The sequence below is a fragment of the Glycine max genome, chromosome 2 (assembly GCF_000004515.6).
Source record: "Glycine max cultivar Williams 82 chromosome 2, Glycine_max_v4.0, whole genome shotgun sequence".
Classification (NCBI taxonomy): domain Eukaryota; kingdom Viridiplantae; phylum Streptophyta; class Magnoliopsida; order Fabales; family Fabaceae; genus Glycine; species Glycine max.
Genome location: NC_016089.4, coordinates 48802806 through 48828786, shown reverse-complemented (window position 1 = coordinate 48828786; position 25981 = coordinate 48802806). Strand labels below are relative to the sequence as shown.

Below are 25981 nucleotides of genomic sequence, written 5' to 3'. Positions count from 1 at the left end.
GAAAAGTAATTATTTCACTTTCGATTGAGTTTTTTAAAAAATAATAATAATTGACTTGACCTCTCCACTCAATGTCCAATGTCTCCCCCCTTCTCTTGTCACTTTATTTTTCACATATTGAAAATGAAAAAAAAAAAAAAGTTGAGTTTAACATAAGGGACTATTAGTCTCTCTCTCGTGACAATATGATAAATCAAAGTTTAAACTTCTGTTAAAATCATATTTAATATCCAAGTTGATTAGAAATTAAAAAAAATGAATATTTAAATAAGTCAAGTCAAGCTTATCGGCTGAGAAGCCAAGGGTTTTTTTAATCAGATTATACGTAGGGAGCTAACTGAGGGAGGCATTTTTTGTACCGAGATGCGCATTAATGAAAAATGAATAATGAATAAGAACACGAGGCAGGGCAGAGGAGAAGGCCTTGTGATTCATCATGACGAATGAACCCAACAACAAGTACGATGTTTTTCTGTGTTTAGTTGGCCCAGATACCCGCTACACCTTCGCTGGTAATCTCTATAATGCTTTGCGCCGCAACAGAATCAATACCTTTTTCACAGAAGATAATCATCATGATGAGCTACTACTCATGAATGGCGACCAAATTTCACCCTTTGCTCTAAGAGCAATTAAAGAATCAAACTTGTTAATTGTTGTTCTCTCTCCAAACTACGCATCATCCCCAAGGAATCTTGATGAATTTGTGGCCATCGTTCGGTGTATAAAGAGGAAGAAGCAACTGCTGCTTCCCGTCTTTTACAAAGTGGAACGAGGGGAAATAATGGATGCAATATTTAGTGGACCTGATCAACAAGCGCTCTGTGTATTCGAAGAAAGATTTGGAGATTACAAAGAGAGGGTGAATGAATGGAAGGACGCCTTGCTAGAAGTCTACGGTTGGACTGCTATGGAATACCAAAATGGGTATGTAAGTAATATGCTTGCAAATTTTATTTACTTTTTAGTTAATAAAGTTATCTTGTCTTGTCTACTAGCATAGCACCAGTTCTTAGTTACTTATTTTATTTGCAACCTCTGCTCGTCTCATTATCGTTTTAGAAAGTGATACAAATGGATGGGGTGTTGTGGATTTTTAAAAATTAAAGGTTCTGTTTCCTGTTTCAGTGTAGTATAGTTCTGATTTTGTTGTGCTTGAGTTGGCCTGATAATTAAAGGGACTTGTACACTGATTTTATAGGTCCGGATACGAATATGAATTCATCCGAGAGATTGTTGATATAGCCAAGAGGCGCCAGCGCCGCCGATATGATGTTTTTCTGAGTTTTAGGGGAAGAGATACCCGCCACTCTTTCACAGGTTTTCTCTATAAAGCCTTTTGCCGGGAGGGATTCTACGTCTTCATGGATGATGAGGGATTGGAGGGTGGGAATCAAATTTCACCTACGATTATGGGAGCAATTGAAAGATCAAGGCTTTCAATTGTAGTGTTCTCTGAAAACTATGGGTATTCCACGTGGTGTCTTGATGAACTTTCCAAGATCATTGAGTGCGTGAAAACCAGGAATCAAATGGTTTGGCCAATATTTTACAATGTGGAAAAGTCCGATGTATGCAATCAAACAAAAAGTTATGGTGATGCCATGACTGCCCAGGAGAAAAGATTTGGAAAGGACTCTGGGAAGGTGCATAAATGGAGGTCTGCTTTGTCTGAAATCGCCAACTTGGAAGGAGAGCATCTCAGGGAAAATCAGTATGTAATGCTTTTAATTAATTTTGGCTGATCAAGTTAATTTGTTGTTTATTAATGTCTATTAGTTCTAGTTGCTGATTAAATGACTATTAATCCCTTAATAATATGCCTCCCTCTTGACCATCTGTGAAATGGTCAAATAAATGGTAAATAGGAAATGTATAGTTCTTGTCCTAGACATGGAGTTTTGTTTGCTGTTTGGTTTGGTGCGGTCTTGTATTTTGTACGATAATCCATATAAGCGAGAAGATTAATTACTCAAGCTTAATGTGTTAAAAGGCCTTGTACTTGTGTAGGTACCAATATGAATTTATCGAAAGGATTGTGGAAAAGGCCATTAATATACCAAGTCCTTGCTCCAATGACAGCTACGAGGAAGAGTCAAGAGTGTCAAAATGCACGCATTGGGAGATTGGGAGCTGTGTAGTCAGCTGATAGTGACATCAGCAAGCAGCCTTGAATTTATGTGTGCTTAACGATGTTGTTACTATATCCAGTTCAATTCTCAAGGTTTATTATGTTCCTTTTACATCTTGTGTAATTCTTGAGGTCTCGTGTTTTTCTTTTTTTTTGGTGTGTACCAAGGTCCAAGGATTATGTCTGAGATTAACATCTCCCTTTTAATACTACTACTCTCCCTCACTCTCTCACTAGCTAACAACAAACCAAGAAGAAGCTGTGATAACTATTCATGAGGCAGAATATCAAATAAGAAAAAATATATACATTGAAGAGATACAATAATGAAATAATAAAAGCTTAAACATTTAGTATGCGTCAAAAACTTAATAAAAAAAAAGTTTTCAAAGATAATGAAATGATAAAGCTTAAAAATGAAAGATACAAAATAGAATTCTTGTCAAAAAATAAGAAGTACAAGAGTCTCGGATAAAATTCCTCTGGAGAATGTATAAATGATATTTTAAAAAATAAACCAATTTAATCTTTCTTTTTCTTTTCTCTTACTATCACAAGTACCCCCAAAAGCACTATGCTATAAATGACTGAGTTTAAAAATTGCACGGGAAAAATTGAACTTTAACCTTTATCAGAATAAATAAATGCTAATTTTCCTTGATTAACCACAGTTTACACTGGCCTATCCATTATATTTTTTGTTTGATTACACATCTCTAGCTCTTTGCTCATGTCACAAAACCATGAATACGGCTCTCCTAATCTACGTCATAGGTATTGGCGAAGGCTTTCTCCACTCAGAGATTCCATTTCCTGCAGAATTTCCTGAGCAAGAGATTTAACTGAAAGCTCCACATCCTCAAGCAGTTCACCGAGGAAGGGGATTGTTTCAGCTATGAACACTAGATATTCTTCTTTCAAGTTCTCCACAAAATATTTAACAATTCTGAGGCCCAATATTTTAGCTCGCAATTTTTCACTCCGTGTCTGCATCAAAACCTGCAAAAAAAACCGGATAAAGAAGGCAGAAAGATATTCAGTTGCTTAGGAATACTAGTATAGTAGTATGTGTGGGGTACAAACATATAGCATTCAAGAGCTTTACATATTACTGAATACCCAAAACTATAACAACGAACTAATGGGCTAAACTTCAACCGCATAAATGAGGCATGGATGACTACAAAGGACCAAAGCTAATATATTATGAAATGGGGATGCAAGAGTACAGGAGCAAGTTCAGATCTTTAAAGATAATTCACCCGTAGGTCAAAACCGCAGGGATACAAAGGGTCAATTGACATGATTACTAAAGTTTGATCAAAATGGCATAAAAGCTGCAGCATGTTTACAATTAAACCTTGTAAAGCCCAATAAACATATCAGAAAAGGTCGAGTCTATGACTGAAACCCTTTTCGGATAAACTATTCAATAAGCACTTACAGAATAATAAAAAAAAGAGTGTAAAATGAATTAAGCTTCCCTCATAAGTCAAAATCAACTTTTATAGAAGCTCTCATTTAGCTTCTCCAAAAACTTATTTTAACTTGTGCACAAGTTAATTTTAACTTACGGAAGAAAGTCAATCCATTTTACCTTCTTATTTTCTTCTTAGAAGTTCTTGTTGAAGTTTTCCTAAATAGGACATGGTTTTACTATGCTTAGGGTGATGTTGATAGGTAGTTGTTAGCAACGCAAAAAATGGAGGTCTAGCAAAGGAAGGTTTTGGTAATGATTAGCTCGTTTTTCTAGTTTGAATGACTAATGTTGGAAACTCCATATTTGGACCTGCTGCCATTGCTAGGAGCCCAGTTGGCTTGCTGCTGCACTACAGCTACTGCCTGAATGTATGCATGTGAGAGGCATTTGTTAAATTAAAAGTTTTCGGGGGCCCTATCTGTAACTTGCACTTTTATTATGGCCTTTAGATAGATAATTACTTCTATTGTTAAAATGTCATGGGGCATCCATGCACCCAAACTAATAGGGAGAATAGTAGAACCAGTCATATTCACTCAATGAAAAACAAGATTACCAGTATGTCAGTATCAAATTACTTGCACAATCATTAACAAATAGTATAAAAGAATAGAAATTGTAAAATCACCTCATGATTCAAAGGTTTCCACAAAAGGTCTGATCCAGCAGTCACTGCCATTTGACCAATGCATACAACCAGTAGGTCATCAACTTCCTTCACACTTGGTATATTAATGCTGTCATCCAACAGTGCTGGTGGATCTACAACAAGTTGTGAAACAATAGGTCTCAACAACATCTGTAGCAAGCAGCAAACAAGATATTACAGTCAGTGAGGGAATATAATGAGCAAGAATATTGCTGAAGGAAGCTGAAAGATTTGGGAATATTTTATTCCTTAATAATGGAATGAGAAAACATGCAAAGTATTTTTAAATGGAATGGAAAAATTCCCAATTAATGCACAGCCTTTAAAAAATCCACTCAACTAGGTGGAAAAAAAGTCTTCCTAGAGAATTTTTTCATAACCACTCGAAACGGTGAAAATAGATACTGATGCCAATACGATGCATATATCAGATATGAAAAGTACTAAAATGACTATGCAATTATTCTAAAAATACATAGGATAGGATAGGTATAAGATATAAATCTAGATATGTAAAAAAAAAAATCTAGAAATTCAAATTAAAAGCATATTGCCTGCACATTACTAAAAAAAATCATCTTAAATCACATCCTATTATCTACAAATAGGAATAGTATCAATCTCAATCCTTTTTTGAGATCATCCATAAAGAGTTTCCATTTTGGTTCATCAAGGGACAACGCTTTTCAATGTTTATATATGCTTCTATGTCTCATGTAAACTATATTAGATTTTCATAACTATAAAGGCCCGATACTTCACAGACACATCAGTTCAGTATCCAAAAGCTTTGGCAACGTATACGGATAGATGAAACAAATGAGAGTTCTTATTATGTAAAGAATTCACTTGCCTGAAAATTTGAGGAGTCAAGAAACTTCAAGGTCCCAGTGTCGTACAGGAAACACTTATGTAAGGATGACAAGACTAGTGCCCTGAGATGCCAGGCATTGATAGACACACTGCCTATTTCTTTTATATTGCCATCATCCAGAATCCTGGCCTTTTTCTTCTGATTCACTCTAGACACTTTCACATCTCCACCTTCACTAAGATGATGAACACAACTACCAAGCAAGTGTTTGAAGTAAGGAACAAACAATGACCTACAAATAAGGATATAGCACCATCTTAAACCGCTGTGATTTGATCATTATTTTGGGTAAACAAGGTAACATCATAACTGATTATATTCTTATGTTTATTCGTGTAAACATCATAGACAATTAAGGAAATCGCATTGATAACTAACTTCCAGTTTAATACTGAGACCAAATGGTACAAATCTCAACTGTCACAAGTGGTTGACATATTACAGTGGTTCAAAACACAATTTTCGTATCTACATTAATATATACATACATAATTTAATACAAACAAAAAGCTAAACTCTTCTTCTGATACAAAATATTTAGAAACACAAATAAAGTGTCGTTTAAATAAACTCAAAGCATGCTTATTTCAAAGACCATTTTCTAAAACGAACAATAACTAGCTAACAAAATACTGACTTACCGATGGCTCTCTGTAAGCTTATTTACCATGCCATAGAACGATATGACCCTATCAATGCTTCCGCTAGAGGCAGTTTCATCCACTTCAGATTCTGCCCACTCAATACTCTTTATGAGAAGAGGCTTGAACATGCTCTCAGTAAGTTTTAGGGTCAGAACAGTCATTGTGTTAAGCACAGCTTTTTCCACTACATCAATGTTTTGAACTGAAGGAGGACTTTGACGGCGCAGATCAAGAGCAACCAAACAAAGGTCAAATACCTTTCCATGGAATGCCACAATAGATGATCTGTCCATTGTACCAATTATGGTTCCCAACATATCAAATACAATTGTTAAGCTTTTATCCCCAGCCTCAATGGCAGCTGGGTATAATTTTAACAAAGGTGGCAGGGCAAGTCGAACCTGTAAAAAAATAAAGTGTTTGGTAAAGAAAAAAACGGGTATTTCATTTCATACCACATTTACACAATGCTACATTATAACAAGCCTTACAGGAATTTTTTCAGCAAGAAGCTTTCGTACTCCATGAGCTCTAGACTCCACTTTTGCATCTACTCCTGAAACATATTCAGGATAAAGCACCAGAAGCTCCATGATATTTGTGAGATATGGATTTAAAAATCCACCAAGCTTGTCCACGACTGCCTCCAAAGTGATGAGAACATAAAAATGGGATTCATTTGAGGCTGATAAAACATCGGTGGTTTCGGGTTTCTTATCCAAACTAGCCAATACTCGACGAGATGACTTCATCACATTGTCCATAATCTTGGGAAGTTCTGCCAGTGATTTTGGACCTAGAACATTGATCAGGGCAGCAGTTGTTCTGAGGCAGCTAGAAGTCACAGCCAAGTTATGAGACACAATATGTCTTGTAACAGATCCAAGGCACAGACTAAAGATGGAATTATTAGAAGGAAATCTTTCAGCTAGAACTTCTAATGCTGAAACTGCTGCCACTTTCAAGGAGGTATTTGATGAATCATCAAGTACTCGAATAATTTCTAAACACAATTTATTAAGTGATTCTTGAGAAGTTTCATTCATATGAAGCAAAAGAAAACTTGGAGTTGACCTTGAACCTTTATTGCCTTTAAGCTTTAAGCTGACATTTTTGTGATTTCTTGCAACCTCACATAACAGCCCAAGAGCCTGCAGCACAAGAAATACAAATATCAACTCAGTTTCTCACTGTCTTGCTTTCACACCACACAAAAAATGTGGATTTCTATTCTGTGCACATGGGCACATGGTGTGCAAACATTGGAAAACTTTAATGTTTTTCGATATACCAATACTTTCTTTTCTATTAAAAATTTGGGGCATTTGCTTGCACTTCTATTGCCTGTTTTCTTTAATTACAAAAATGTCAACTTGTTTTCAATTTGTTTCCTATTCTCATAGATTTGTACAGGAAATGGAGAAAAAAAAGCTTTTAGCATTTCCTGTACAAATACATGAAAACAGGGAACAGATTGAAAACAAGGTGGTATTTTTGTAATTAAAAAGTGAAAACCGAAAATGAAAACAGGAAATAAAAGTGCAAGTAATCGTCCCCCTTAGTATTTTTGGCTTCTTATCATGTGCTTATGCACACACATTAAAAGGCAAATAAATAATTTACCAAGATGTGTGGTCAATACAAACTAAACAATTTACAGTCTATATACAACTAACGGTATTCATAACATATGTTAATATAACTCAATAATCATCATATGATAAAAGAATAAATGACCATTGTGTATACCCACCAAATTAAGTAAACATCTTGAAAATCAGGATGTTTAATAGAATACTACAAAGCAGATAAAGACACCAACAAATGGTGGTTTACCACTTTACCCTTGTATCAAAATAATGCAAGATCCTAATAAAATCTCATATTTTGTAACTTCATTGAAAACCATACCTTTTTTCCTACATTCTTGTCTGCATGACGAAGCAATTTAATTATGCTCCTAAAATATATGACAGGTATCATGACTGTTGTTAGATTCCTTACAACTGCTCGCATAGTTTCCTTCAACTCTCTCCTCAGAATTACAGGGAAATTCAGTTGTTTTTTTCTTGCATCTACAAGTTGCAAGAGTAAAACAACCTGCTCCATAAGCTCACCTAGTGCCCTCTGAAATTGAAGAGGCCATCACATTTATTTTGATTATGAATATGTTCATAAAAAAAAACAAGAGTTTATAAGGCTTATTTAAAGATTAGAACAATTACAGAAAAATATAAGCACGCAACACTAATGCCATTGCTATCACAATAAGAAACCAAAAATCTCAATATTAAACCTACAAAGAAAAAATAAAATATGACATATATTCTACAAAGAATATTTCAGTTCATGTTTTGGTTATGACTATTGTCGGAATGTCGCCTAAATTCAGTAAATTGCGGTCACCCCTAGCCTTAGTTGTGGCCTCTTTGGGGGTTGCCTTAATTGCAACCCGAGGGATGGTGATTTTGTCCCACATCAACTAGACATGTGGTTAAATAGAACTTATCAAACTTGGGCAGTCCTCACCTTACAAGCCAGTTTTTGTGGGGTTGAATTAGGGCCCTAAGTCCAATTTCTGAGAAATATGTTCATCTAAGAAACAAGTGTCATTGCAATCACACATTAACACACATATAAGCATGAAACACCAATGCCATTGCAATCACACTAAAACCAAAAACAGTATCTAAGCATGAACCTACAAAGAAAAGGCAAACAAATATGATGTATATTCTACAAACAATGAATATTTCAGTTCACAATAATGAAGTCTGCTTCTGCTTCAATATCATCCTAAGATCTGTCCCTCACCTTAAAATCACAATTTCTGATTGATGGAAATTTAACTTCATCATGTGTATCATACTATTTTGTCAGGCAAATTACATTGACACCCCTTAAACTTAAGTCCAATACTGCTTTTTTTTTTACCCCACACGGACCTCCTTCAATTAATAAATCAGGGGAGATATATGTTAATGGTAGGGTCCAATTGCAGACTATGGGAATCGAATCGCACATTAGAAGTATGCAATTCTAGCGAGGTTTAAAAGGCCTTGGGCTCTCTAACTAAGTACAATGACAACTTTTGTGGTTTCGTCCTCCCAAGGTTCTTATCAATTGGTATCAAAGCTTTCCACCACGTCCCTTGGCTGCAAAAAGGCAGGACGGGTGGTGACACCACATTGCAGCCCCTGGGTGTCAACATAGTATGCCCAAATTTATGAATTATGAGATATCAACATCTCAACAACATACTGTATGTATCTGTTAGCCATTATTGGGCATGGGTCAGGCAAAAATAGAAGCTATTCATAAATATCGTAATATTTTTTTTTATCAGCATAAATATCGTAATATAAGTTACATCTAGACTTTGCCTTGTAGAACTGAATAAAGGCATTAAAAGGAATACAAGTATCTAGCATGCATCTGACGTGGATTTATACCTGAATGACTGCAGTATCTTCTCCTGATTCCAACTTAAACACAAATTCTGGATCTTGCAACTTTTGCAAGGAAAATTGCATTACAATAAACAATTCCAGAAACAGTGCCTGGTCAACATCACTATTTCCCCTCTGCTCAAGCAGCATGACTAAAGAAGGAAGCCAAATCATACTCGTATATTGTTCACAAATTTGCACTGCAAATTTATATTCCCATTCCCCAGTATAAAATGTTAAATCATCTCGTGTCTTGACATTAAGGAAACAGGCAGCTTTCCTTGAAATTAATGAACGCAAAAGTAGGATAAGCAATGAGGCTAAGCTTTTACCCTCACCCAAAGTTCTGCAAAACAGCCATCATTATAAGACAGACCAAAAACCAATGGCTAATGTATCAATAGCAAGATCATGATGTAGAAGTAGAACAATACCTTAATAGATATAACACAAATGACAGCCTTCTGTGCTCAACGATTTCAGGCAATATATCCATGAAAATCTGGAGGAAAAAAAAAACATAAGAAGGTTGAACTGCAAAGAGATTCTTTCTATCAAGCAGCAGAAGATCATTTCTGTGAAAAACCAACCATTAGTAATTTCTCCACATCATCTGTCTTAGCCAGCCAACACGGAACAATTGCAGATATAAGATCCTCAAAAACATGCTTTGAATGACTGTCAATCTACAGGCACATAAAAGAGAAATGATGACACCACAGTTACTACACTGAATTATTAGTCCTTACTAAATTGAATTATGAAGAATTTCTCTTAAACACTGCAACTAAAAGTTAAGTTGCAAGAGTTAATAAGAATCTAAGCATGCACTTCTATTGGTGATGTAGGACTTTCAACACCCCCTCCCACTCCACGGATGCCGGCTGACCAAGTGATGCACAAAGGAAACTTGGAAACGACAGAAATGGCAGTAGGCTTTGATACCGTGTTAGATTTCATCTTAACAACTATAAAAAGCACATCCTAGTAAACGAGGTAGGAATTGTGGAACTTTCCAACAAGCATGGAAACATAAGAAAAGGATATAAGCTATTCTACCCAAAGAATGCCCGAAGTTCAGTACATGGAAACCCTATATTAACAAACCTGTGTGACAGCTGCTTGTCCAATAACTTCTAGAATATCAAGCATATGCTCCAAAACTTCGCCTGGAAAGACTCTGGTAACAGCAGAAAGTACAGAAAATACATGGTTGCGGGTGACTGCAACGGGGGATTTCCGGGCACACTCTATCAATAGCTTGATGTTAATTTCACTTATTATTTTTTCCTGTCAACAATGACAGAACTTACTATAAGGAAATAGCTAAATTAGTGAAAAGGTACTAATAGTATTTCTAACAACGTAATAAATTTTCTGGCTTCATGACTTGGAAGCATACATTTAGCGGAGCCATGCTTTTAAGAGAAATAATTATATCCTCCAGGATTATCAACAGAGTCTGTTGAATATGATATATTGTGTAATTGTTGGCTTCAGAAGGACTTGAAGGTTGGCTTAACCTTCTCACCGGGGAATAGGCACCATTCACCCATTCACCTGAAAACACCTTGCTAAGAAGCTTAAATAAGGGCCCTAAAAGTAAATGCCTGCAAGAATCAAATTGAGAATTTAGCACGATTAAATGCTTTAAATAATCATCTTAGCAGTACCCATAATGTAAGTTCAGATTCAGAAGTAACCAAGTCACCTGTTTGTTATGTCCTTCTTCAGTAGCAAAACATCAAGAAGGGAACTAAGGATGTAGACTGGATTATCTCTTCTGGATATGTCATTAGGAGGATATCCTGCTTCTTGATGTCCTATGAATTTTTGTTTCTTCACCATCTTTTCTTCTGCTGAACTACTTATACAACTCTTCTGTGCAAGTATAAGATCAAGCATGTGGCCAACAGTTGAGAAACTAATCTGCAATTGCAATATATACACCAGTTATTCTCAATTTTATTTATTTTTTTCCTTCCGTGGAATAAAAAGTTGGAAAAAACCTCCCACTACATTGAAAAGAAACAACAACAAAACCTTATGCCACTAGGTGAGGTTGGACATTGAAAAGCATAATGCAAAATAAATAACAAATAACATTCATAGTGCAAAACAACCAGTTAATCCAAAAGGCTATGGTCAGTGATAAAAATGGAGTTTACATTTTTAAAATTTCAACTCAGGCCACTACCATATTAATTGTTTAAGGATTTTTAGAAGAATACATTTATCTTATCATTTTTAAAAATTTACTATCAATTGATGAATAATAACATCATCCATTTTGTCAATTGATGAATTTGAAGCTAAACACCCAGCAGATAATGATGAAACACATGTTTGATTCAAACAAAAAGCAAGGAAGGAACAGAACTGCAACGAAGAGGAGACAGCAGATAACAGAGGATTGAACACAAGAGGAAGGTTGCCATGTCAACAGCCAGAAACCATCACGATCTGACTGGGAATAGATGGGAATACTGCCGAAGAGAGAGACCAAGATTCGTCCAGAATCAGAGAGCACAAAGCTAAAACTAGGGAGCTCATCAACCACGGTAAAGGGGGAAAGGATCCAAGATCCACCACCACCACCACCACGGGAAAAAAAACTAAACAACCTTTTTGAAGGGATGAAAACCACAAAGGTGGGGGAAAGGATCCAAGATCCACCACCACCCCGGGAAAAAAAACTAAACAACCTTTAAGGGATGAAAACCCCAAAGGTCCAGATTGAATAATACCAAAAGATTAAGTTCTTTGCAAGTAACCACTAAAGAAATCGCACACACCAGAAAAATACATAAAAAAAAAAGGGAACACTAACTGAGACAACACATGGTTAATAAGTAATAACATTTGATCAAGAGCAAGGAACTCACATCGATGCGCATTAATGCCTCTTTAGTTGCACGTTGTACATCACCATTATCATTATGCCACAAAAACACGAGCTCACAAAATAAACCCTCCTGACAGGCATAAGAAAAAATTATAAGTTTAGGTCACAGTAGAAGCTACATTAGTGATAATCTAGATCATTAGATCTACTCATCAATTATCATGAATGACAACAACAAACTCTGAATATAAATAGATATACTGCCAATAAGACCTTTACTTCATTCTTCAACTCCATATAGAATTGACTGTTAAGTTTGTTCAAGACAGTGATGCAAGGCTTTACACAGGCAGGGTCATCCGAAGTCATGGCACCCAACTGAAAGTTCCCAAGAATTAAGTCAGTAAATTCAAAATAACAAAACATGACATAGGTAAAACACACATCTTAGTATCTCACCCGCAAAGCTTTCAGTAAAAGATTTTGAAGATCATTTCCACCAGAGGGAGATGACATAACACAGCTCTACACATGAAGAGGAACAAGTTCACACCAAACCTCAGAATAAAGGTTCCATAAGCTAAAACTAAACAAAATACACATACCTCCAGCAAAAGGCACACTATCTGAGTTTCAGTGTTTGACAATTTTGGACAAGACTTATTGAGCTCATCATAGTACTGCTCCAGAAAAGAGGACAACAATGGCCCAACTTCTGGAATGTGCATAAGGGCATTCCCAATTCCTTTGAATAAAGATAAAATCATTAGCTGCAAGCAACATCAGCAAATAAGTTACTTCCTTATAGTCTCAGCACAGCATAAAAACCCACACATAACACTGTTAATCTGGAACTGAACATAAGAAACCTTGATCTGTATCTCTATCTCCACAACTAAAAATATAAAAAGAAACATAGAAGAGCGTCAAGACATCAAACCTTCCCGTAGTTAGAGAATTTAAGAGTGGAACCCAAAATGAAGCCGAGAATTTTTATTTTTGTAGGCTGGTCAAACCTGAAAAGATATGTTTGGGAACAAAGTGGAATAAAGAATCCCAGAATTTAAATCAAATGAACATTTTTCATGAATGAAGATAAGGAACACTCTTTAAAAAAACAGAAACTAACAAGCAAAATGAAAAGGTAAAAGTAAGATGGAGAAAGTTACAATATAAGACTCACAGAAATATGCATCAAACAATGAGCATAAGTATCAGAACCAATAACAATGGAATCCTAAACCTATTCTATCCCTACAATCAATCTCAATAACACAAAGCAGCTTTAACTCCTCTAAAAAGGTAAGCCACACAATATGTAACATTAAACAAAGTCTAAATAAATAAACAAACAAAAACACTAATGTAAAGCAAATGAAACAATGTCAAGGTCTATGTGACTGTACATGTGTCGCCAAATCCTACCTATCATTATCCTTTAATCTAAATGCTAATATTCATTCACTAAATCAATTATGTGACCAATTCTCTTCTTCACAAACCCAGTTGTCACAGTGACACAGATGGACCGCTTGGGGACGCTGATGAGATCTGGTTTATAATGTCATTTTATTAATGGTTGCTGGCATCATTGATTATAGAGAGTCTCTACTAGAGACTTGTCTTTATACCAGGATGTATTATGGTACATAAAGCAACTTCACCTGCCGGCTAGAACCTTCTTAGGAAACACCAGCCAAGAACTCTTATCACAATCTCGTCAGCGCTCAGCAAGGCAAAAAAGCAATAAAAAATACAACAGCAAGGCCCATGTAGTGGGAAGAGAAAACAGTTGGTCAAGTGATTGGTTCAGTGAATCAATCCTAGCCTTTTAGATTAAAGGAGAAGCAAGGAATAGGATTTGGTGAAATATAAAATTTGACACTTAATGTCAATTGGTCATATATACATAACAGAAACACATGCACATGCACACCAAAGCCTAAAGCTGCAATTTAATAAAATACTCCAAAATAAAGTGTCATATTGCTTAGTTTGGAATTTATCATAATTTTTTATTTCATGTTTATCGAAGAATTCATCTAGAGGAAATAAATAAGGACAAGAAGAAAACAAGCAACCATTCTAGAACAATAATAATAAAAGAAATAGAATAACACATATCAAAACAGCTCTCAAGTGAAAACCCATAATTACAAAATTTATAAGCAATATAATTGATTAGCATTTCCATCTTGAATAAAAATAGGATTATTCAACTGTCAAGTTAAGGTTCCATCCTACAGTTTATGCATTGGTTCAGCACCATTTTAATTATCAGCTGTGTATATATATATATATATATATATATATGTATATATATATATTCACATTGAATGAATGTCCTAGTTCTCCCTATATGCCATCTACCTAAATTTCCATTTCTTTCTCGTCCCACCCTTAATTTACTTTCCCCTTCCCTATATGACTTTATTTGTGTCATGCATCCCTCCAATCCTTATGAACTTTGAGTTTTGACAATGGGGACAATGAACAGAAACAGAACAGTTATTTCCCAGCAACAGCAACTGAACATCATTTAGATTTTAAAAAGAAAAGGGGAAAAACTCTGTCCAAATGCTTCTCTCCACATTAAGAAAATCTAGCTAATTTCATCAACAGAACAAGAAAGCATGGTCATATTGATAAGCAGCAGCTAAGACAATGAATATAACAAATAGTTCTAAGGTAATAATATTGGTGCCATTGAAATGAGAATTGTCATAGTAACATCATAAATACCTTTTTTCTATATCTTGAGGTACCAAGATGTTTCGAGGCTCCAAGATGTTTGGACAGGATGAGCGAAAAGCAGATGCAAACAATGAAGGAAGAAATTTCTTGTCGGACAATATGAATGTTTTTTGTTGATCCATCAATGCCAAAACATCACCCAAAAAATGGATCCACGTTGCATTGTTACCTGTTCTTACCAATTTAGAAATTTATAAAGTAACAAGGTAAAATTAATTAGGCATTGAGGGCTACATCAAATTATTCAGACAATAGAGTACCATTTTTCTTGCCAGAACGCTCAACATGACACCACAATGTACGCAATGAATCAATACAGCTCATGGCAGCAACCCTTATAGACTGGAAGAAAAATTAAAAAAAAATGCAAAGAAATCATTTGAGCCGATAACATCTTTTCAAAAATAAAGAAAATGGCAAAAAAAAGTAATAGAGGATATACCACCAAGAAAACCATTTGTCAACAATTATAAATTGGCGGTGTGCAGAAAAGGACAAAAATATACACAACGTCAGAGAGTAAAGCTAACAAAGAATCATACCTGATTATCACTCGCAAATGGAACAAGAACAGAAGGAAATTCAGCTAAAAGTTCAATTTGCCATTTATCTTGCGACAGGCTACAAAGAAATGCATAGCATTGAAGACTTTCAACCTGAATTGCAGCAGTAACACCTGTAGAATGAAAGATTCAACCAAAAAATATGCCAATTGAACTTTATCTGACTTCTGATTCTGAACGAAAAATGTTAACTATAGAATACCAAAACAATTTGTAAATATCAATTCCAAAGGAACACAACATTAGCCAAGTAAAATATAATAAGTTTAGAGCACCTTCATCTGTGAAAAACTTAGATAAGAGGCGGGGAGGTGATATTCTGCACTGTGCTGCTAAGTAATGGAGGTGTTCGCGGAATGTATGCTTCAATTTAGAGGAAGCAAAAAATACAAACAGATCCCTTATCTTGTTGACCCACTTATCATCATCATGCTGCATTTTGTAAAAGGTTAATATCCAACAAATGTTGAAGGTGAGAATCTAACAACAAATTCCAAGAAGGAAAGCAGGTTCATTAGACAATTGATAAAAGGATTACAAATAGTAAAGGAATTACTAACAAGCAGAATGTCAGAAGGTAGTACTGATATTAGTTGTGCTAGCCTCCAAAATATGCAAATCATAACCTTCACATTTAGATGTCTCAGCTTGACATACAAAAGCTCATTAAAGAATGCACTGCAATCCCAGTCTAACACTTCAGGCTTGAACTGCAAAACAACCCGAATTCCCAACAATCAAAACAGAAGTAAAAAATTAGCTTCTCATTACAAAAAAAGTATAAAAAAAATGAAATAAAAGCACCAATATGCTAGTAAATTATTTGTACCTCATCCAATGAGGCATCACCAGCTGTCACTGATGTTTCCCACTCAGCCTTTAGAATAGGAAATACACATTCAAATAGTGTATAAATGTCTTCATCTTTGATCAAAAGAAAAAAGTCAATATTTACCATTCCTTGATCCCATCTTTTGTAATTTTTTTACAAAGAAATCTAATACAGAGAATAGAAAAGTACAACTAGGGGAAGTAAAATATACTTCAAACATTTATTTCTAGCTTATTTGTTTAAACATTACTTTTTTAGTCATTATACGATATAAGATATTTATGTATTAGTTATCAACTATTTCTGAAAAATATTAAAGAGAAGGGGAAAACAAACCTTTTGGTTTTATCAAAAGAGACTGCAAAAGAACAAAAAAGAAGAGTGTCTTTGACAACTCCAAATCACTGCAGCTTTCAACAAACCAAGCAATATGCTCTTTGGGGTGGACCATGAAATTCTTAGCCATGTTATCAATAGTCTTCAAGTTAATTGAAGATAAACTTCCAGGTATCAATGTCTGCAATTTTACTTCAAGAGTCACTAAAGTAAAAGATGATTGACGATTTCATCTGACATAAACATATTCATGAGTTGTTGTGATTACTGATTAACAATTTAGAAATACTATCAAACCAAAAATGTCTTTGAGAAAACCCACACCACAAGTACTACTAGTAAGTAGTAACATATCATGTTCATATACTAGACTCGTCATGCTCCAATTGGGTTATTCCCACCATAATATCTGTAAAAAATGTGCATTTGAATTTTCAAAGTTTTGCTTTTCCAAAGGAGACAGGACCTTATGCTTGATTCATATCTTCAGTTCACCTTGGCAAATTCTTTATAGGATCTAGAGTTTGACAAACTTGCCTTTTTGAGCAACAGAATTAAACTTCTTCATACTGTAATTGTACATTAAAAACAAATTTGAAAGTAGATATTTACCCCTTCTCCAAAAGAAGACACGACAATATTCTGATAAAGTGGCCAGTTTATTTTGTTGACTAGTCCCAGAGCCTTTAAATTCAAGCTCTGTGTCTGCATGGCAAAATAAGTGGTTATTTGATAATTACCAGAGAAGGGAAAATATAAAAGCTATTAAATAAGTACAAGACCAAAATATATTAATTTTCTATCCGAAAAAAATATTAAATATGAAGTTAGTTATTACCTGTGGTAGAACAAGGAGTAACGGAAAAATCATAGCAGCAACATTCTTCAAGTAATCAGTATGATCACTGAAGTAGGAGATGGCATTCTTTAGACAAGTGACAGCAACTTCACCATTTAGACTATAGTTATCAGCTGAACCTACAAGAAGAGAATGGCGCATAATACATAGAGTGAACAAAGAGCATAATTTTTTTTATTCAATTAGTAAGGAACCAAGCAAAGACCATTTGCTTAAAGAATATCTAATACAAACATCTCTAGGAAGCCGAATTCATCCTTATTCATGGCTATATCAGAACTGGAATAAGTTTACTTGACAGACAGGAAATAACTAGCTGTAACTTAATGAGGACAAATATTTTTTTTATCAGCAAAGATAAAATATATTAATGTTAAAATAAAAGACAAGTACAAGAGGACAAATATACTCCAGTAACAGCAGTACAACTGGAATAAGTGTATGAACCGAAGGTTATATGCTTATATGAATCTAATCAACATAAAGTAAAAGCATATTTTGATGAAATAAACATAAAAATGGACAACCAGACACCCCTTCAAAGAGAAAAGGGAAAGAATATAAGTTCAATAGAGCAAATCAATCCCAAAATAGACAGAAGATATAAGCATAAGAATACTTTGAACCATTGGAAAAACATTAAGAAAACTTAGACATTTATAAGACCACATCTGTATTCTGCATATAACCCCGCCACCCCCTAACAGTAATCAATCAGCATCCATCAAGAATACATTCAGAGAACAAAGTCCCTGTCCCAGTTTATGGATAAATTGATGCTTGCATGTAGTGCTTCAATATAACACACAAACAATAAAGATGATATCTACCTAATTATTGTTAATATATCACCAATTACCTGACAGCAGTTTGTCAGTGCATCTTCTTAGCACTTTTTGTAGTGCATCAAGAAGCTTAGAAGAATCTATTACATTCGGCAAGCCATCAACACGTAAAGCTGCTTGAACAACTGTTAGATCTTTATCCTCAAGCTGTCTTAATATGTCCTCTTGGATGTTTATAAGATTCTGATCAACAAGATGTGTTTTGGGGTTAGTTAAAGGTTGAAGACTATGAATATGGCAAAACAGTAATAACACATTAACACATCCTAGCAAGAACTTTGATCATATTATAAAGATTTCCCCAAGTCAACATGAAATCAACTCATAATTTCGCATAAAAATAGCATAAACCACAATGATAATCAATTAATTTACAGCTTATAAATATAATTAATTATAGCATACCAAGTACTAATTAGTGCTACCTAAATAATGGTACCATTGGTACTGTGTACTTCTTACTAGCAATTGGTGTTTGTGTTTGACAATGAAGCATGATACAATAATTTTTTATAGCATTTTCCATCATCACACTTTCTTTTGGACAGATTTGTCCCCTTGGGTTCATCGTGGGTCAAGGCTCAGTTTACAGAGGGGTTTCCCTTTTGAGTTTTGACAGTGTTGTAAAGATATCAGGTTTAATCTTGAGTTGTATAGTCTTCACTTTTTGCTAAGCCTTTTTTACCTGGCTCAATTCAAATGAAGTTGAGGTGGCTTTTGAGGGATATATACTCCTCCCACCTTGTACACATACTCTTTCAAATGAAGTTCCGTAACAAAAATCAATTATACCCTCCCTCACCAACAATGTGTAGAATCAGTGGCCTTAACAAATTAGATTACAAATGTACCTCAGTTAAATCATTCAAAATGGAACTTAAATGTATCAACAATTATTTCCAAATAAAACTAGTTTGACAGCAAAATTTTGTAATGCAACCATTTCCTAAAAATAAAAATATAAAATCAAAGAGAAGTAAGATGCCGTCACCATCAGAAATTACAAGCAATTGATTTACACTATTGTAAATCACACTTACTCTTACATCACTATGAAATGTAATCTTTGCCAATCCAACAATTGAATTATAAATGTATATTACCCAAAATTATTTATGTCAAATCTTGTAAAATATAAACAACAATAAGAATAAAATTGAATAGGTTTTATTTTTATATATTTCAGAAGAATATATAACATTAGTTTTGATGATCTGAATGATGTATCAAAAAAATGAATTAATCTAAAATTTTGTATTTATAATCTATATGATAGGAACTTTTAATCCAACAATGGGTATCGAGATAAAATTATCCAGTAAAAAGTTACTGAATGATGTGAGAGTGGGTGTAACTTATATCAAACAATCCCTCATTGAGTGTGTGTGTGTGTGTGTGTGTCCAAAACATAAAACACATCAATCAAAAATTTAATACTTCTGTCACCCAAAAAGAGAAACATCAAGGCTGCTCTCTAACTAGTGTCAAACAAAAAATACAAATTGAAGGAAACATACAGTTTTGGGAGGACAGGTATATAAAGGAAATAAACCACATCAAGCAAGAAGTTTCAACTTTTTCCAACCAAAAGGAGCACATCAAGGATGTTCTTCAAACATTGTCATAAACAAAAAATACAAATTAATGGAAACATGAGGTTTTGGGAGGACAAGAAGATTAGCAGAGCATATATACCTCTAAACCAACTGCCTTGGCTTTCAGGATAACGGAATTATTTAAATCAAGCAGTGTAGCACGTCGAACATCAGCCTAGAGCACCATATCAAATACAAATTGTGAAGCTCTAACAATTAAGAAAAAAAATTATCACTGTTGAACAGGAGAAGACACACTTTTACATTTACATACACCTAATAATCAAGAATAGGTCAATGGTTGATACCTTTGGATGATACAGGCCCAACCAAACATTTGAGTCTGAAATATCAAGTGACGAATCCGAATTCCCATCCAACATCTTACATAAAACCTTATACAATGAATCATCTTTCTTAGAACGTGCTTTGTTATCCTGTTGAACATGTTCAAAGCTCAAGCCATTATATACTATCTGACAATGCATGACAACAACAAAAAAACAGACAATTCATCAGCATACCTGAAGGAAATGATGAGCTGCACCTCGTAATTCAGAAGGGTATTTTGTATTGACGACAAACAGAATCTTTTTTGCCCACCCAGCTAATCAACATTTGACAAATCAAAGTTATGAGAATAATAAGCTAGGCAACAAATGATAACTGACTAGTTGTAGATTTCTAGTAAGAAAAGATAATAAAGGCATACCATATGGAGCTAAATGATTAAAAAAAACACCATAAGAAAAGAAAAGAAAATTATTCAGGAGCAAAACCTGACAATAATAATCTACACAGAAATCAATGAGACTTCTTAAAAAGAAATTTGAATTTCCAAGCTGAAGCAAGTAAAACAAAATACACTGACTATTGAAGACATCACATGCACGCATGATACACATGGATAAATCATAAACCATATAGCGAGATACACAATTTGAAGATATCTAGTTCATTAGTGGGTTTGTTGACAACACTCCAAATTTGTTTTAAATCACATATTCAACTGCTTTGAAGCTGTTCCACACTCAAACTTAGCCAAAATAGTGTTGGTATCAACAAGGATTGTTAGCATCATAAATGTATTGGACAGTAGTATATGCAAAATTTCCTGTCTTCGTATGTATCTTTCTTGGTCTCTGGGTTTCTCTATAAATCTATCAGTGTTATTTACAGTTGAAAAAAAGAGTAAGTAGTTTCTTAACAAATAAAACTTCACTTCCTGAAGGCACACTTTAGACTTCAACATCAAATTCCAATTTACTTTTCCCAGTTTCAATACATGGGTAAACCGTTAAAGAATGGACTAAGATTCTTTGACAATAAGGCATCGTAACCAGTGTGATCCGAGAGTTTGGCTCTTAATTAAGAAATGCTTTTCATACTGTAGAAATGGAGTGGTGTCAGCACTTGTGGTATAATGCAATGCTTTTGTTCTGGTGTTTCAAACTCCAGTTCTAACTATTTATACAGGATGTACAAACATTTTATTACTTAGGTAATATTGATACAGAAAACAAATCACTTCTAAGTAGACCACTTTTAATATCATGCATCTATTGCATTATATGTTGGAAAGTTCGGTGTTGGGGGAATAATTTCCCGATAAGCTGCCAAAAAAATTTCTCCGCCTCTAAAATAAGCTAATACGAACACAAAGTACGATCAAACTTCATGGTGAAAGAAATTTCCCAATAACTTAAAATGCATCCATGGTCATTGCTTTCAGAATTCAGAAGAACATTTTCACACAGGTATGCAAACAATTTTTTTACAGAAGTTTAGATGTGATTTCTCAATCACCAAATGAGATTTTCATTAAATATTATTTTCTTTAGAAATTTATTGATTCACTCTTGGTATGAATTATTAGATCAAACCATATGAACAATGAAGCACACCAGGATATATAATTTGTTGTACAGAATAGTGATCACCTTTCTACAAATCAGAATCAGAATACACACCTGACACGGAAGAAGTTGAGTCGCTAACTTTTTGTGATAATTTCACACAAGTTGAAAGGATCTTGGTGACCACATGATAAACAAGACCATTTATGGGGACTTTTTCTATTAAGGATAGCAAAGTCCGCTGACAGTATTCATCAGAAGAACTGCAAATGTGTTATTGTTATAATCAGCACAAAACGCAAGCTTCTATAAGATATGACTTAAAGCATATATCTCCTGAAAGACAATCATAGAAAGCACACCTGCAGTCAATCAGGGAGTCCAAAAGCACAAGGAGAAACTTTTCAATATTGAACTCCTCAGATAATTCTAATAAAACCCCTGCCAGGTCCCTATATAGAAAAAGGAATTTAATAAATCATAAATATAGGTACAGAAATGACAACAGTCAAAGCACAGTGATTATGCATAAGTTGAGCAGTTCGAGGAAGAATACCTTATTTCCTTTAATATCTCCAAGGCCTTCATTGGGAGTATTTCAACATTTTGAGACTAAAAAAATTCCAACAGAACAAATTATAATGAAAATATAACCAGATTCAGAAATAGTCAAATAGATATTTCACAATGAAAGGAAATTGGATGAAATACCATTTAACCCCCTCCCCCTCCCCCCCCCCCAAAAAAAAAAAGGATTAATACCTCCATTTAAACTATACACAAGCACACAGGATTACACTAGTACCTGAACAAGACTAATTAAGGTAATAAGGGACAATCGAAACCAATGGAGATCTGTCAACTCTGTAGCCTCCTGACGAGCAACCTCAGCAACCAAACGTATCAAACTATTCAAAAGTTTAGGAGCTAATGCAGTTTTGTTTCCAAGCAAGCCAATGATCATCAAAGAACCAGCCTGCATAATAGAAAACAAAAAAAAAAAGCAAAAAAAAGTGAGCTTCCAGGTGCTAATTATAAATCAGGACAATTTGACCAAAAAAAAAGCAGGAGAGGGTGGCAAGAAACATATCTCAAATACATGAATATACATAATATGTGAAAATATTTTATCATATCCTATCTTAGATTATGTTTTAGGATTAGTTTCCCTATACTTCCATTATCTCTCAGGATTGCTCTATGATTAACATAAATAAGGGTTAGTACTTCCTATTTCATGAATATACCATCCATGACATTGCAATTCATCGTAATAATCAGTAGAATATCATTCAAAGTTTCTATTCTCTTCTTTACTTCCCTCTATACCTAAAACCCCATATTTCAACAGATCAAATAAGCACCAAAAGTAAGGTCATACTAACATATATTTCCCTCAACTTGAGTGTTATAGAAACAGATGGTTATGGTCTTTGTTAGGTGCTCAGTGTGGGTTTATTTTAAGGGAGTCTCCATCACAATTACAAATATGGAGAGCAACTGGAGGGATCTTTTATATTGGTGAACTACTTGTATTTCTGATTTTAACGAAAAAATAAGGGATATCGAAAACAATTTAGCACTCAATCTGTATCACAGCCTAACCATGAAAAAAGGAAAATTCATGACTGGAAAGATTAAAGCCAACTCATTTTTCACAAATAAAAAGTCTACTTGCCCAATAAAGAAAAAAGAATACTCAAGTTATAACAAAACAGCAATATCCAAGCTTACTCCAACTAGGCAGGGTAAGCTACTATATTCTTGTATGATGTTACCATATTCTCTTCTTTGCAGAGGATCAGATGCAAAATAAAGCAATCAATTGCTTGAACAAAACATACATTATGACATGAGCTAGTCCGAGCATATTCTACATTTATGGAAACAAATTATAAAGAAAGTAGAAACTAGCTTAACACAATAAACATAGCAACAGTGAATAACATTTGTTAACAAAATGGTTTTAGGCCAACTTGTACAACATAAAAATGCAGCATTACTTGTCCTATTTGTGATGAATAATATTGCACTAGCAGATATTGTAGAGCAAAAGAGAAAATTCATTTCACACAGCGTACCATTTGAATGCAATTACATCACCTACTAATGATAAGGTAATCACAAAAATTTTACAGTATGATGTCCAACTATAATCAGTTTTAAATTTTAACACATGGAAAATAATTTCCTAGGAAGCTAACCTTGTGATCTGAAACCCCCTTAATGCCAGGCTGAAGACTCACAAAAGGAAGTATCCTCTTTACGAGATCATCATCAACAGTCACAACAGTACCCAAAACTTCAACGAAAACAGCAGTACAAAAGCGAATTGCAGGCATTGAAGGTCGAGACTTTTTTGATGGAGATGCCTGTAACCAAATCCTTAGCCACCTAATTATTTGATTCCACTAGAGAACTTCCAAATTCACAACTAAACACAAAACAATTACTCACATAGTTACATAGAGCATCTAATATGCCCTTATCACGGATGCACTGCTGCACTATGACCATTCTAGGTAGCCGTGCACCAGAGGCTTTCACACCATCAAGAAATCCCCATTTAGTATTCCTTTATATTAACAGAAATATCAGAAGCCTCTCCAATCAATAGTAGTCTACAATCTACATCACAACCAAACCAAAAACATGTAATAATATCTTTCTAACCTTGTATCGAGTATCTGTACTATTCGAACAAATTCGGGCTCGTCGTGGTACGGCAAAGTACACAAAATCAAATCCTCATTGTTGTATACATGAATCCTGAAACTCAAAACAAACCCCATCAAAAATCACAAAAAAAGGTAAAAGAGGCAGAGCCAAAATGTGATTATCAACACAACACCCCTAGGAAGAAAACAACATTGTTGAATTATTGAAATCAAATAAACAGCTCACTTGTGTCTACGTATCAAGTACTCGAGCGTTTGAAGAGCAGAGGTATGAAGAAAGTATCCAGAAAGTAGTCTCAAGTATGAAGCAATGGAGACATTAAGTTGATTGTTCTGTTCTATTCCCATTAACTCTCTATCCAACTCTATACTTCTGTGGCTAAACAAATCGTTCTTATAGTTCCTGAACCGCTCATCCATGCCAATAAGAATCTCTAAGCCTGGAATGTTGCATCACATAAGAAAAGAAAAAATAATACAAAAATAGAATATAAAGTAGCAACACACTTCATAATGCTCCATGATAATCACTGCGAAACTTAATTCGGTTAACTGAATTGCTTAGTTGCAGTACTATGTTGAAAAGAGCGAAAGTAAAAAGTTGAGAAGATAGACCTCGAAGAGCTTCGGTGAAAATAGTTTCGGTGCTGATGTCAGCGGCTTTTTTGGGATCGTACAAGATGGAAGGGCGAGTGTATGGCCTCTTGAGAGGATCAGAATCGGTTTTGGCGAAGGATCTGATAGCTTCTAACTGCGAGGCTATGGAGGACGCCATTGCTGGGGTTTCGCACCAAAACGAAGGTTCAACGATTTTGGTTTCAGTTTTGGTTCTTCTGCTTATGCTTTTCTTCTTCTTCTCTGCAGAAGAACTTAAAAGCGAAGACTGTGAGAGAACGAGGTGTTATATTGATTTACGGCTTTCGCGCTGAGCTGCTCGTAGGGTTTAGGGCTTATGTGTTTTCAACCGCCAATGTTCCCTTCCCAAGCGACGTCGTTCCTCTCTCTCTCTCATAAAGCCAATATAAATAATGCAATACTTGTCCCCTATAACTATCATTTTTATCTAAATGAAAAAATAATTTTGTATTTTTTTATTTGTTCTTGTGTCTATAATTTATTTATAACTATTAATAAAAATAATTACTTTATTATATATATATATATATATATATATATTATTTATAATTTATCTATTAATTATTTTTAAAAATCACTCGATCATAAATAATTATAATCTAATAATATTTCAGCATGATCGTTATTATAATTACATCTAATTCAAAAAAAAAATTAAGACATAATGCATTGAGCGTTGTTTTTCGACTAGTTTATTTATAATGTTATTATATTTAATTGCAGTATTTCATTTTTAAATATAATTAAAATCAAATGATGTAAATACTATCCTGTGTTGATTGAAAGAAGATAAAACAGAAATAAATGATATATATACTAGATACTATCCGTGATGCACAGGATTGCATGAGTAAATTTAGAGGGAAATTTTTTTAGATTATACAAAAAAAATTGTATTAATTTTTTATACTATTAAAAAATTAATTCACATGTTTATAATATATAACTTATTTAC

General features: G+C 34.3%; 2 protein-coding genes across 3 annotated transcripts; one reads left to right on the top strand and one right to left on the bottom strand.

Moving 5' to 3' along the window:
* The first annotated feature begins 294 nt into the window (after nt 1-294).
* Nucleotides 295-2343, top strand: LOC100791052 (disease resistance protein RPP5). Its single transcript, XM_003519522.5, has 3 exons — nt 295-927; nt 1202-1714; nt 2011-2343. The coding sequence occupies exons 1-3, from the start codon at nt 437-439 to the stop codon at nt 2147-2149; spliced, it is 1143 nt and encodes a 380-aa protein (XP_003519570.1). The 5' UTR covers nt 295-436; the 3' UTR covers nt 2150-2343.
* Nucleotides 2344-2758: 415 nt separating this feature from the next.
* LOC100798087 (uncharacterized protein At3g06530) lies at nt 2759-25388 on the bottom strand. Of its 2 annotated transcripts, none has more exons than XM_003518475.5 (39): nt 25006-25388; nt 24617-24830; nt 24386-24481; nt 24170-24287; nt 23917-24084; nt 22518-22688; nt 22269-22324; nt 22075-22164; nt 21827-21975; nt 20381-20463; nt 20165-20293; nt 19957-20031; nt 18276-18444; nt 17396-17535; nt 17170-17262; nt 16558-16738; nt 16219-16313; nt 15950-16099; nt 15665-15821; nt 15369-15502; nt 15087-15168; nt 14815-14995; nt 13013-13088; nt 12678-12842; nt 12532-12597; nt 12346-12450; nt 12113-12202; nt 10939-11156; nt 10630-10837; nt 10335-10517; nt 9818-9913; nt 9662-9729; nt 9231-9573; nt 7690-7905; nt 6270-6929; nt 5776-6179; nt 5114-5366; nt 4240-4410; nt 2759-3130 (listed from the first exon to the last, which is right to left on the bottom strand). In XM_003518475.5, exons 1-39 carry the CDS (start codon nt 25163-25165, stop codon nt 2900-2902), a joined length of 6444 nt encoding a protein of 2147 aa, XP_003518523.1. In that variant the 5' UTR covers nt 25166-25388; the 3' UTR covers nt 2759-2899. The 2 variants fall into 2 exon arrangements, with proteins under 2 accessions (XP_003518523.1, XP_006575676.1); XM_006575613.4 differs by having other exon boundaries at nt 12352-12450; nt 25006-25373.
* Nucleotides 25389-25981: the final 593 nt, after the last annotated feature.